Source organism: Gavialis gangeticus, unplaced genomic scaffold, assembly GCF_001723915.1.
Source record: "Gavialis gangeticus isolate Ggan-Ray unplaced genomic scaffold, GavGan_comp1, whole genome shotgun sequence".
Lineage (NCBI taxonomy): Eukaryota > Metazoa > Chordata > Crocodylia > Gavialidae > Gavialis > Gavialis gangeticus.
In genome coordinates, this window is record NW_017728980.1 from 13546821 (window position 1) to 13561361 (window position 14541).

At 42.8% G+C, this 14541-nt stretch overlaps 2 protein-coding genes across 2 annotated transcripts in view; one reads left to right on the forward strand and one right to left on the reverse strand.

The window, feature by feature from the left end:
* The window catches only part of LOC109291478, a 52515-nt gene extending 49498 nt beyond the window's left edge, over positions 1-3017 (forward strand). The window contains exons 38-40 of the mRNA XM_019508528.1: positions 179-376; positions 1901-2031; positions 2514-3017. Coding sequence (XP_019364073.1) covers positions 179-376; positions 1901-2031; positions 2514-2799 — 615 coding nt within the window. The 3' untranslated portion in view covers positions 2800-3017. The remainder of the gene's footprint in view (positions 1-178; positions 377-1900; positions 2032-2513) is intronic.
* Positions 3018-5626: 2609 nt separating this feature from the next.
* On the reverse strand, positions 5627-8801 carry BTG4 (BTG anti-proliferation factor 4). Its single transcript, XM_019508736.1, has 5 exons — positions 8788-8801; positions 7599-7820; positions 6803-6940; positions 6203-6398; positions 5627-5942 (listed from the first exon to the last, which is right to left on the reverse strand). Exons 2-5 carry the CDS (start codon positions 7769-7771, stop codon positions 5751-5753), a joined length of 699 nt encoding a protein of 232 aa, XP_019364281.1. The 5' UTR covers positions 7772-7820; positions 8788-8801; the 3' UTR covers positions 5627-5750.
* Positions 8802-14541: the final 5740 nt, after the last annotated feature.

The following is a 14541-nucleotide window of genomic DNA, read 5'->3' on the forward strand; positions in this document are numbered from 1 at the left end:
CTCCAGGCCAATAGACCCATTTCTTCTGTGACATGAATCTGGGCTTCCAGAGCTGAAAAGCAATCGTTCTAACTCACTGCCCATTTACTCTCCCTTCTAATTAGCTATTGCCTTTATTAAAGAGTTAGCTTTAAATAAATGCTTTCAAGTTTTTTAAATGAATTATCTCCATTCCTAGGCACTAAAGGCCTGTCTCAGTGAAACCTTCTCTCTCAGACTCCGGATGTCAGCACTTCTGCAGAACAATAAATCCTCTGAGAGGATAAGTGAGATTCTGCTGAAGGGAGAACCACTCATGGAAGGGAACATAAATCTTCTCTCTCAGCTTTTTGATGCAAAAGTGGAATCATCCACAGAGACTGAGACCTCTGAGGAGGTAACTAGATGGTGGATGAACCCTGGTGCATTTGAATGCCCCTATCCATCTCATTGCTCCATACAAGGGATTCTGCACTCCCATTTCCCCCATCTGTTAGGTCAGCCTTGTGCACAAGACCAGTGCAAGTGCTCTGCCTCGTAGGTGGGATGTAGGCACGACATTAGGCTGCTGCTGGCTTACCGCCTACTGGATTTTGTCCCAGTTAGTGTGCTTAGGCAGTACAGCTAAAAGCCCACTCATCACAAGACTGGCTAGGGTTTGTGTGGGCAATATTGGAACTAAATGATTATCCAGTCTGCACAGTAGGTTTATTTAACCCGCTGACAAACTGGAACAAATGCATGAAAGGGCTACCAGGATGATGAGCAGAACTGTCTAGAAGATAAGCCTAAAAGATCTCAATGTGTTCAGAAATGCAAAATGAAGTTTGAGAAGGGACATGATTGCTGTCTGCAAATATCTTGCAAGGGCAAGCACCAGAAAAGCACAGGAAGAAAAGCAAGTTCGCTCCAGAACAATGCTGGCTTAAATGTGACCGTGAATAAATTGAGGCTGGGACTGAGAATGCAGCTTCTAACCCAACCCCCAGAGAAGTAAGAGGATCGAACAGGCTTTCACTAGAAGTAGTGGCGGGTGGGCCAGGGCTTTTAAGATGGAAGTGAATGGTTGTAGGAATGGGGTTGCATGATGCAGGGTTTGCAAGAGCAGGGGCTGGACTCAAGGATGCAGAAGGTCCCTTCCCATGCTGAGCTCCAGAACTGAAGCAGCAGCACCACCACCAAGGTGGGCAAATCTCTGCTGCACTCATAATTTAACAAGTGCCTATGACACAGTATTTTGATGCTACAACCTACACCTCTGTGACACAGTAGTACTCTGGCTGTGTAATTTAACATTAAATAGGCTGTAAGTCAGCTAAGCCTCTAACCTCAGCAGCTGCCTTTTGATTGCCCTGCCAAGAGGTGGATTGCAGGACTGACCCCTCCTGATAGTCTCTCAGCCAAAGCATCTGCTCCACAGAGCGAGGGGGCGAGTCTTCAGCTGGGGAGGCAGTTGAGTGCTCTTTACTTCCTTGACAGGGATATATACTTATTAAAAGAACCAAGGGGCAGATCCCCAGCAGGCTTGATCAATGGAGCCTCACTGACACACCTGCCGAGGCTCTCCTGTTTGGATAAGCGGAACAATAATATTCGTTGTCTGCTTGCTTGCCATCTTGACAACACCTGTAACCTGGAGGAACATCATTTAGAGATGTTTCTTTAGCATGAGGTACGTGGCACAGCTACAAAGATAGGGCCATCGTTTTCAGTGTAAGTTCTGATCAAACGTCTTCAAAAGCTGACTCTCTTAACTGGGAAATACTTTGAGCTGGGAGGAAATCTCTAGTCCCACACAAATCATACCAGGGCATTGGAGAAAGAGATGTCTTTGGAAACGCATTCGAGGCAGAGGCTAGGTTTTTAAAGCCAAAGATGACCTGTGTCCTCCTTTTTTTACCTGTGCTCTCTGGTCACACAGTGTAAGAGGAGCCTCTTGCTCCATGCAAATCTTGAGGACTTGCTGAAGAATACGCTGTCTGAAAAGAAAAAGGAACGTTTCGTCCCCATCTCAGCTGACTGCAAAGAAAAGAGCTCTGCTGGGAGGACAAGGTGAGAATTATTGCCTGGAGGTATTAAGTGGTATGTAAAATAAGCATCAAAATAATCTCTGATATGAAACAAGTACATTTCCAGGCCCTTCCTTTGGTGCTGGTTTCCAATATGGAGCCTGGCTGCATAATCAGATGGTCAAAGACATATTAGAATAAAAAAAAGCACAACAGGTCATATCCCTCATTAATACAACTCCGCTGACTTCATAGTGGACATGCTGCAGCAGTGTTTGGCCTCTGAATGACAAGGCCATGTCACAGGGAATTGCAAAATTCCCTTGAGAACAAAGCTACCGTAATTATTAATCTTTCTTTTTGCTTCCCCCCAAGCCACCATCCTCACTCAGTGGTACATGGGGTAAACCACTACAAACCAGCTCTCATCCAGACCCTACTCTGTAGCAGAAGCAGAAATATTTCTATAGGTGCAGCTCTCCTACTGTCTGAGTAAGTCTTACATCTTTGCTCCCATTTCTTCAGCTTGCGAGAGGAAAACTGTTCTTCCTTCAGTCCTGCAGAAATGGAAGAGAAGCTGGACGCATTAACCGAAGAGCTGGTGAAAATCATGGAAGAGGAGCATCGCTTTTTAAGCAGTGCTGCCAATGATGATTTGCCCTTCGATCATCTAGAAATAATTGGTTTGGAGAAAGACTGTCTGGTAAAGCAAATAGAAATGTTAGAGGGGAAAATAGCAGAAGGCAGAGGGGGTTATGGTAACATGTTATCACAGCAAATTAAAACCACAGAGGATAGTCTGGCAGCATGAACCTAATGTAGCTCTGTGCACTCCCCTGCAGACCCTGAACTGAATAAACATCTCGTGTTGTTCCACTGTGGGTGTCCTTTCTCCCAGCTGCTTATTAAAAAACCTTGTCTGGTATCATTGAAAAAGCCAGGACCCCGGCCCAAATGGTTCTGAGACTTCTTCAGCAATACTGCTTAATCAATGCTAAATAACCAGTTGACGAATCTCGGACATCACCATTGCACTGATTATCAAAAAGGAACCAGGTGGGGATTTAGAAATAAAAATTCATATCAATCCAGCTTACAAAAATGTCTGAACAGCATTAAATGATATAGCTGGGCAACCCCTATATTCACTCTTGGCCCTTAAAATTGTTCAAAGCCGGTTTCTTGTCCAAATTTCAGGGCCCAGTTTCAAAAACTACTGGGCCTTTCTCACTGATGTCCGCAGGAGCTGAATGCTCCCTGTTCCTTGCTCTAGGAGAGGTGATGTTATCTCTGACCTTAACAGTGCAAGGGGAGATGAAAGACGAGCCCTGCATATAGATTTGAAGGTGATTATGTCTGTTACGAATGACTTCGGTGCAATTAAAAGTGTCAGCTATTTGATTTCTTTCATGTTCTTCATAAGGATGATTTGATTAGTGTCCTCATGAAGTATGTACTCACAACATAGCGTGAGAGTTCAGAGACCAGTTGAAACTCTAATCAATAAGCTACATCTGTTTGCACAAATAAATGTTTTAAAAAAAATGCAGATCAAAGCTGAAGCGGCAGGTGTCCAGGCTCTGAGCTACGGGTGTACTGAGAAGCCATAAGGCAGCAGTGCGTCTGAGTTCTGCTAGTGCAAGAAGTGAAGACACCAACCACAAGGGAGTCTTAACTTCTCCGCTAGCCCCACAAAATCCCTCCATCCCATTGCTATTAACATACGCTGCAAGCTTTTAGAGTGAAGACTTTTAAATGGAAATACTGTACAAGTCATGACAAAAAGAAAGTGTTAGTTTCTACCTGCCTTTCATGAGGGATCTACTGGAATCTATTAATAGCAAATTTATTTCAAGAAGAGTGGTATGATTACGTGTGTTTAAAAAAATGAATTTATGCATGGATGTGAGTCAGTGATGTAGATCTGTGCTGAAAAGAAACACGGGTCAATCCAGTGGTGAGGCAAGGCTGCCAGAATCAGATGTTCAATGCTGAACTGTGGCTTTCACCCCACTGAGAACTTTGCAGCGCAGTTAAGGTAAGCTGGGGTACAATTTATGAAGCATGAACTGGTTAATACAACTGATGCAGCAAGATTAAAGTGGATGAAGTCCTACATCCTCCCATTGCTCTTCTCTGCTGTTGCCTAATGTAAGGGAAAGGAACCTTTCCTTTCCTTCCTCAGTCCTTTTGTTGGCCTTCATTTGAAATCTAAATGGACTGGATTTCAACTTAATTTAAAACAGTCTTTCATGCCATTTTAACTCCAATTACATAAATAATTTACAGCTGTCATACACTTGCACATTGTATAATGGGAGGTGGGGGGGCAGAAGATTATGTTGATTTCTGCAACAGAAATCATTAGGACTCTGTGGACAATAGCAACTTCTCTAGCATACTTTTGAGTGATGTTTCTAGAATTTACTGAATTGCTTGATGTTTGCAGCATTAGGTGATGGCTCATGAATTAAGATGGGATTGGACCAGAACAACCATAACCAGCTGTCTTGTTATAGCTGCATTTAGACAAATAAATGCATGTAAAAAAAAAAAAAAAAAAAAATTGCATCACTAGTGGGATTTATGCCTGGCCAGCAGTTGAAGCATACATTGTCTTCTAATGGGCTGTAAAGTTTAAGAGGTGTATTATTCTTCCCTTCAAAGGGCTTTTTACATGTGGTTAAAGATTAGGTAAAGGCTTATTTTCCTTGGGGAAGGGGGAGAAACCCATCTATAAATCTGACAGCCAGCTTTTCTAGCAATAGGTACTACTTGCTGCTGGCTTAAAGGCCCTGGTCTCTCTGCAAAATACTTCCCAAAAGTAGCTCAAGATGGGGAGAAAAGTTGCTCTTGGAGGAACCAGATCTTAAGAGCACATTGATCTCATGACTTGTCCCTGCATTTAGAGGAACCCCTCCCTACAAGCCTGGACTACACTCTTGTTTAGGAGAGTAGCCCTGTGCTACAGGCAAAGATGTTTGCCAGATAAAGTTATTCCAGCAACATTTATGGAAATAACTGGCCTTCTATCTACTGCATCTTTGGCCATGTTCCTTGGAGTTATTTGGGATGTTTCCCCTTTATAAGAGAACAGGCTGAACTACAGAGCAGTGTTCTTCATCGTTTATTAAGTTACATTCAAGCCCCTTCAAGGAGTCATGAGTTGTAGGAGACTTTCAGACAGAATACAAGTTTATTTTGCTCCAGGTATGTGAATGAGCATTAGACAGCTGCATCCACTGTGCCCTGCCAGAAGAAAACAAAGTCATTCAATGCAACTCAGTGTTACCTATCTCTAGCCTACAAAGATCCTCTGGGTTGCCTTCAATACAAAAAACACAGGAGCTATGTTAGCATGTTCTAGCTGAAAGCTGCTGGCACTTGCCTTTTTTTTTTTTTTTTTGGCTTTCACCCTTTAGACACTTGGTGACAAGTCAGATAATACTTTTTAAAAGCATAGCTAAGTTTATTTATTGGTATTGGCATTTCCTTTTTAAAGTTACAAATAGAGTTTTGCAAGTTAGTTTTCAGGATCTCTTGACTTTATAAAAAATACATTAAAAATCTTAGCTTAATTATAAAAAAAAAAAAATCTTGAAGTCTCAGGCATATAAAAGAGGGAGAAGTATAAAAGAGAGAGACAGGAGAAGATAAAGAAAGCCGAGTGCTTTTCAGCTCATGCAGGTTTCATCGAGGCAGGCTTCCTCCCATACACTGCCCAGTCTGTCATTGTGGCCCACGAGCGTTGCAGCAATTGCCTTATCGCTTGGTGTTGACCCAGTGATACCGATCCACACGTGGTCCAGCAAAGGCAGCCATTGGCTTGTAGACTTTGTAGCCCTTGTGTTGGGGGAAGCAAGCACTTGCCAGATGAAGGCTGTCGGTCATGTAGGTCTTCCTACGGAGATACTGGGACCATGACTGCGTGGGTAGCTTGCAGTAGTCACTGAACTAAGAACAGCAGCAGAGCAGGTGTCAAGAGGCCCCCAGGCCAAGTTAGTGATCTATTTCTGTATTACAGCGAGGGTGGTGGTGCATCAATGAGCACGGGAAGCCTGCCACTCTGATAAGGGAGACCACCAGGAAGGGGAAAAGCATAAAGCAAATCTCCACATCCTTTAACATCCCTTCCCCCAGCAAGTCATTTTGATCAGACTAACCACTTCCTCTCTCAGGACACCATGCAGGCACATCCCAACCCTCCATCTTACCTGGTAGACACTGTTTGGATTGCTGACTGTAGGGATGGCTTTGGGCTCTTTGCGATAGCCCTCCTCATCCGAGGAGGCACCAGAAGGATATTCTGGTGTTGCTCGATCAACAGCCTGGCTGATGCGCTGGGAGAGTTCTCGGTCCTCCTCTCCTTCAAAGTGAGCAATTGTGAAAGGCAGATTTTTCTCACCATACCTAGGAGCAAGAGGAAGCATTTGCCCAATTTCTCCTAAGCATAAGACTTTGAGACCTACTGACAGCCACGTATGGGGCCACCTTCGCACTCAACCCTCAAAGTTGTCTTTCCTACTGAAGCACCATGACAGCACCGAGACAAAGGGTGTTGTCTATTGGTATATCAGCAGGCTCTCTGCTGAAGCAAAACACCAATACACTAGTAATATATTACTAGTTGGAGGACAACTCCTTCTGCTCAAGAGTTGCTCAGGCTTGTGGAACTCCAGAAGTTTGGAGACCCCATTCTTAGTTTAGCCTGAGAAAGTACTTGTGCCCAAAGTCCCCTAGCCCCCAAAAGCCATACATTAAAACAGAGGGACAGACAAGCTATCCTACAACTGGTCACCCCATTCAGGCCACACCTGCAGCACACATCAAATGGATCAACCCATATGGTCATTTCTGGTGGCAAGCAGAGCTTCTCAAAGTCCACATTGCTCTCAGCACAAGCCTGTTCCAGGACGGGATCTCTCGACTGGTGTTGGTTTATCCTTATACACCTAGAGAGGAAACCACAGGAGTGAAGGAGGGAATGTGGTAGGTTGTAGCACTAGTACTCATTGCAGAGTTAATCCTGTTTGTGCAGGAGACACCTTTCAGGCAGACTTGATGGCTATTTTAGCTCAAGGTTGCAGACTTTGCAGGGGCCATGATCTGTATCAGCACAGATATTACTGTGGCTATTCACACATGCTTGGTGATCATTGCAGACCCAGTACGCCTTAGGAATTACATGCACCAGAGTGATCCAGGGTTACTGTACTCCTTAAGGAGAGTAAGCACTTAGGGGTTCACACTACAGCATCTCTCATGCATGGGCAGAAGAGCTTTACTTGAATGGCCAAGGTGTAGGTATAGCCTGTTGTGCACCCAGGCACAGGTTAGTGGCTCTTCTCCATTCTCCAATCACTCATTCCTCTCAAGTTCAATAGGAAATGCTCATTTAAAAAAATAAATAAAGAAAATAAAAATTGTATTTTCAGGGTTTGCAACATTTGCTTTGCTTCCCCCTGTATTAGGTCTATCCATTTCTTAGGCTGGATAGTCTAGGAGCAGTGTGCACACTACCAGTATCTAGGTCTTATCTAGTCCCAGTTACTTTGCTAGATCCCAGGCCTGCTTCCTCCTCTGTAGCAGAAACAGGCCAGAGTCATTTACCTGAAGGCTTGTCCTTTAGATGGGTTGTCTAGGTACCAGTGGTTCTTGTACTTTTCAAACAGGATTGTCGTCAACTTAGCAGCAAATTTCTCAGTTGTATGCTTGCTCAGTTTGTCTTGTTTTTTCACCAACCTTGTGATGAAGACAACTGTGGCAGCAATTTCATCTTTCATTTTTTTTTTTAAATGGAGAGTAGAGGATTTTCCAGTTGCTAGACCATCACTGTGGATGGAGATAAGTAGAGTATCTGTTCTCTCTCATATACAAGACCTTAACATTAAAAAAAAAGTCAAAGTCAAAACTTTACTAAGTAAAGATGGTCTAGGCAAGCTATAGCAAGAAGATCTTAGCCACCCTAGAAAAGCAGGGAAACTGGGAGTCCCACTAGTTAGAGAAACTATACTTTAGCAACTCATTGGCTCTCCATTTTCAGTTAGTTATAGCATTGCCACCCCATATCAGGAATCATCAGTTAAGCCTCTCTCTTTTTTAAGGATTAATTGAAACACTCAGAATGTATGCATCTTAAGTCAAGTGTTTTTTGTCCCTGCAATTCAGGAATTATACACGTAGCAACAGTTGCCTTAAGAAGGAAGGATTGCAGTGAAGCAGTTTCCAAGTCTGACTTGCAATAAAAAAAAAAACAACAAAAAAAAAAACACCACATAAATATTATGGTGTTATAAGAGCTAGCTTCTTGCCTTCCTGGAGTACCATCTTGAGATATTGGTGGAGCCTGTTTATAAGCCTCTTCAGAGACTTCTACCCCATGGAGTTAGAGTTAAGTAGACAATACAGGACTAGTAAGTCTGCCATTGCAAAGCTGTTAGTCACCTTGATAGCATAGTGCTCAAATACATACTAGAGTGGTGAACAGGTCTTTATTGAAAGGTACTTTCTCTATTCCATGTAGAAGACAGCATTAAAATCAAGGATGAGAAACCTGTGACTTGAAACAAGTTTCATTAATCTTCAGGCAGCAAGGACCTTATAACAATAGAGTTCATATAATAAAACCAAAGGGTGGAGGTTAGACTTAAAATAAGAGCCTTTCAAGTCAGAGCAAGCAGAAGTGCAACCATCTTAAAAAGCACCATACTTTTAGGTACACTAGAACTACAATACATACTTAAAACTGCTTGACCATTTTAAAAAACATACCATCATCCCACTTAGGGAGACCACCTACCCTTACAAAGTCAACCCCTTCCTTACTTCTCCTCTAAGAGCTTTGGCTTCAGGTTTATGTAGAATTGCAAATCAACTAGCAATTAAGGGAGCTTAACAGCTGAGCAGGTGCCTTCCATTAGGGGAAGACAGCTAGCTGATTTCAATTTGCTTGTTTTCAGTATATATTAGGTCCTGTTTTTAAAGTACTTAAAATGCTACATTTTATTTTAGGCATGTTAATCTAGTGCTCTTATACACATTTATTTAGAGTTTAGGTGAATTTCTTACATTATGAAAGAAAGCAATACCAGTGTCAATAATTAATCACTGGAGTTATCCTTCCTAGTTGCTAAAGAATTAAAACAGCATAGCTGCTTGCCTTTTAGATAGCTTGCAAATTAATCATCCTGTCTTTGAAAATTAAACGACTGGGGTTTTTTATCATTACCAGTGCTTGTCATCATTTAGATTTTTTAATACACTTTAGTATTGCTGATTTTTCTAAAACATTTTCACAAATATGGTGAAGATCACTGGAGGTTCATTTTGAAGAAGGCACTTTCTGAAATGTAAGTTCTTCACTGTTTGAGGACTGGGGCAATAATTAGCCAGTGCCTTATGGAGAAGGAGGCTGATTCTTTTGATCCTTTTGAGATGTACTAACATCTCCAGAAACTACCTTGGCACTGTCAGACACCAGGTACAATCCAAGTAAAAAAAAACAGTCACAGATCAGCAGCTAGCATGTTCTTTGTCTAGATTTAATTTGAAAAAGTGTAGTAACTGGAAGAATTAAGAGCCCAGTCATGTAGGTCTATGGGCACGCCTACCTTCACACATGTGAATATTTCCATTTATATCAGTGGGATAGGTGATCTATGCAAGTGTACAAGCACTTTTAAGGGACTGGGGTCCAGATCTGCATTATATGCCCAGCTTTGTTCTTCTGAATTCCTTTTGCCCCATCTGTCCCAAGCATTTCCTTGCTTTCTATCAGTTTCCTTTTGCACCACTACAAAGGCTGATCAAGCACGTAGCAGCAAAAAAAAAAAAAAAAGAAAGGGGGGGGGGGAAGCTTCTGCTCTCCCATTTGCTATTCCCCCCAATGGCTAGGCTTCCATCACCATGAAAGCTCCTAATACCTTTTTAGACAGGTATGTGGTCTCTTCATTTTACAGATAGAGAAACCAAAGGACAGCAAGATGAAGTAAATCTTCCAAAAAAATCATCTCTGGGAAATACAGGTATTGAACCCCTCTCTAGTATCCTAGGCCCACATCTTAACTATAAGTTTCCCTAGTGCGCATCCCACAATGCACACAACAGCCTGTAATGACAAACAGAGATTGTGCTTGTTGCATAGGCAAGGCATGAGTCATTCTTCCCTTTTTTCTTCCAACATAAAAGGGCAAGAGATATCAGTGCAAGCCTTGCTAGAGAACTGGGGTTAGATTGCAGGAAATTATTGCAATGCGTTACTATGTAGAACACCTCTTATTCCCTACAGGATTTTTTAGGGGGGTATTAGTCTCTAGCTGCAAAATCTGTAAGGAATTTCATTTCCTACTGAGCCCTGGGCACATTGCAAACCAAAATGCGCAATAGGGAAGAATTCACGAACACGCACCTTTATGCCCAATTGTCACAAACCGGACGTCCATGCCCGAGGGCTGAACTGGATTCTGAAGATTAAAAATCGCTTTAAAATGGCAAGCCTCTGATGGGTAATTTAATTTTCTGGTTTGAATGGCTCCCTTTGTAAATCCTGCAGACACAACTTATGACCCCATCAGCTTCTCCTTGTTCTTAAACATCTTTTGTTTGATGATATGTCACAGAAAAGGTTCCTCGTGGAAACTGCTCTTATGGAAATAGTCACTTTTTAAAAATGTTATCAGTGACTGGTATAAATGCTAATAAGGCTGACCATATGAGCCAGAGCCAAGCCTCAGGTGTCCACAAACTCACTCTTGACCTCAATATTTATTGCTGCCCCTCTGTGAATAGCACTGCAATGACTTGTGAACTTGAACGGCAATGCTTCTGCTATTCCAGTCCCACTGTACCCACAGGCAGCTCTGCCAGTGCAGTTCAAGCTTGGATTTAGCACTCTCAGCTGGGCAAATCGCAAGCCCCTACATAGCACTTCTCATGAGAAGGCATTTATTTCAAGCTCAGTCTCTTCAAGTTTGTTGTTCCACAGGCAGAGATTGAAAGCTAACTCACTCAGCATTTTTCCAATGGACTGCTGCAGAAAGAGATAATTGTTAAATCCTGCTAATGTATTATCATATATTGGAACTTTTACTCATGGGAATATAGTGCTTGCATCGTTAACAACAGTCATCATTTAGGAAACATTTCACAAACAAGAAAGAATTGTTGGAAAATTGCTGCTATATTTCTTTGGTACTTACACTAATGGAACCTGCTGGAGAAGTGATTTAAACAAATAGGATCATTATCCCCCACCCCTAAGCTGGATTATAGTGGGTTGGTTCTGATTAAAGGTCCCAAGGCATTGCAGAGCACCACATTATAGGCAGATGCAAAAGTACGAGCGGACTGTACTAGATTGCTAGTCACAGGAATCAACCTCTTCCTGTTACTTCTATCACAGGAGAAATTCAGTTGTATATGCGCAGCTGGTATTTGCAGCTCAGAGCTTAACCTTCGCAAAGCGCTGATTTCTTACTCACTTTCCTGACAAAGATGTATTCTAGGACTTGACATTAATGCTCAGCAGATGTCACAAGAGAAATATCCAGGATCATTTATGACTTGTCATTTCCAGCACTGTTTCATCCTTAGTACAGGACACTAAAGTTCACAAGTGGAGCTTTGGAGCTGTTACAGAGGTGCTGTGGGCATAATAGATGTATGCTCTGCATGCCTTTTATTGTAATCCCTCTCTATTCTCATATTATTCATGCCCATCTCTGAAGATTATTACTGCCTGGCTACAACAGGCCTGATCCAAAGCTGACAGAGATCAATGGAAAGATTCCCATGGACTCCAACGGGCTGTGAGTCAGGCCCACTGTGGAGGTGTCACTCCGCAGGCTGATGCATAGAACAAGAGCAGCCATGATTGTGGCAGAAGAGAATTACCTTAACTCATTTCTCTCTGCCTCGCTTGGTCACATGAGTACCAACGGGCAGCACAGGTCCCCATTGGGAACAGCGGGTGCATCTACACGAGACGCTAACTGTGCAGTAGCCTAATTCTACTGCGCATTAGCATGCAGGGCAAAAACAATGCTAATATGCTAATGCGTATCTCGCCCCCCGTATTTGCCCTGGATGGCTCTTTCCTACTTGTTCACTGTAAATGCTTTGGAACAAGGTTACTATTTGTTGAGTACATTTTGCCATTGTGCAGTAGTGATTAACAAGGTAATAATCATTGCTGATCATGTCAGTCCAGTGGGAAAACACTCGCCCTGCCAAGGAGATGGCATTTTGGGGGAGCACAAATGAATAAAACTGAGTATCATCAGGATGGGTTAGGTTACATTTAACACTATTTGAACTGAAAGTGAGTATTAAAAAGAAAGTTAAATTTACCTCCTAAAAAAGACAGAAATTGCATGTTAGTACAGGCTTCAGCCCTGCGTCACTGCGGTCAATAGAGGTTTTGCCACCGGTTTCAGTGCCTGAGCTGATCTTAGGTTTTGGGAATCCCTCGGTTGCTTTTTTCCCACTTCCCTGTTGAGTGCAGTTCCATGCGGGCTGGTGAAGCATATCAGCTGATGGGACTTTGAACCGTCTCCTGGCTATTACTTTCTTCAACATGTCTAGGCAAGCCCTGGGAGTTATGAAATAGTGCAGCAGAATAATCAAGTGCCTGGGTCCTACAAAGGACAATCCAACAGGCAGCTGAGTCCCCACGCCACCTCCCTTTGTTCAGCGATTTCTGCTGATAGCTAACGTACAACCGTAAATCAGCTGTAAACAAACTCTTCACCGGAGAAACCAGACTGAGGACTCGCAGCAATGAGACCATTCATGGGATAAGGTCCTATTCAGTGGCAGCCCACAAGGCAGGACTTGGACCCAGATTAATAGCTGAACTCAGCCACTTCATACAGCATATGTCCAACAGAAATGACGAAGCAGCTTCCTACTCATCGAGATGACTACAGATATTGAGGTCATGGCTGATTTAGATATGAAGCAATAAAAGTTCTGTGACCGAATTCCTTTGATATGATTCCCTAACACAGGAATACAAAAATGGTTTTGTTCATGAGGCCAGTGAACAGAAACTGTAAAAGTATAGGGTTTCCAGCTTTCAGGCTTCCCATTTCATTGACAAGGAAAACCTCCATTTTCTAATTAGTCAAACTGGTTGACTGCTAATGATTTCTAATGAAGCTATTTGTCATGACTGACTTCTGGGAGATGCCTATTTATTTGGATAATTGAAAACCTAAGGAAACAAGCTTCAGGGAGAAAGCTTGAAAGGAATTTCCCAACAGAAGATGGACTGGGCAATGGCCTTAAATATTCTCCAACACCCGACATGCTCCATCCACACCTGAGCAGAAACCACTAAATCCAAGGGCTTTTGCAAAGAGGAAGAATGTGATGAATAGCCAGATACTTTGATTCACAAGTTGTATGAGCTGAAGGGGAGTCATTTGCTCCTTGATTTCTTGAATTGATGTCAAAAAGAAAAATCTGCATTCCAATGCCTGGGCACAAAGGGCCTAACTCAGAGCCCATGTAAATCAGTGGGAATCTGTCCATTGACTTTGATGGGCTTTGGATTGGGTCCCTAACTCAGCCCAAGCATTCTTACTTAGATTAAAATATGGGTCTCCCTGATTACCAGGCAAGCCTAGGCATGAACCAGAGAGGGAAAAGAGTCGCTCAGTTTCTCTAGTAACTGCAGGCCAAACCAAGAACAAGAACTGTTTCCCTAACCACATTGCTGGTTAGTAGGATGTTGCAGTTCTGCTCTTTTACCAGCTCTGTTGCTAAACGATAGAGCAGACACCGCTTTGCCTGAAATAGCCTTCCTCCTGCCTGTTCTGCACACTTTGTTCAAAAGAAAACATCTGTTCTTTGGGATCAAGCCTTTGCCATTGGTTTATTGGGTCGTCTGCCCGTACAAGTGGGATGAATGGGAGCTTCCCCACTGCAGGTAAGGTGTCTGAACTATCACTAATGATCTGCATCTCCAGCCAATTGGCATGAGCCGTCCTGCAGGAAGAACCCTCCTTGGTGAGGAATGAATGAAACCCTGCTAGAGAAGAGGCGCTTTGCAATCGTCGGCCCTGGCTGCATTTCAGCCCGTTGTTCAGGCAGCACTTGAGGTACAAAAATGTGCAATAATACTAATTGCTACAGGTTCAAAAGGGATCTGCTGGGTTAGGTGTGTTCTGATGCGGTGAGGTAAGGTGATGGTGTTGGGCAGTGTGACGTTAGCAGGACAAATTCATGTAAGGAGATGATCTTGTTGCAAAAATCTTTCTGGCTGAAGCCAGCATAGAAACTAATTTTCAATCAAAGCCATAAACTGAGTATTTCAATGTGCTGATCAATGACAGAGCTTTTTTTCCTCTGAGAATATACTAATAGGTACTGCCTGGGCCTGCTCACTTCAGTGAGTTTTGTGGGCATTTATTTCAGAAATTAATCACAATTTCCCATTAAAGCCTGCATGCTTAATGCTTAGGCAGTAATTTGATGAGTGAGGGGTATGGCAGATGATTTTCTTAGATACACGTTTTATCCTAAGTGCTGGACTTTATGATCTAGGAAGATG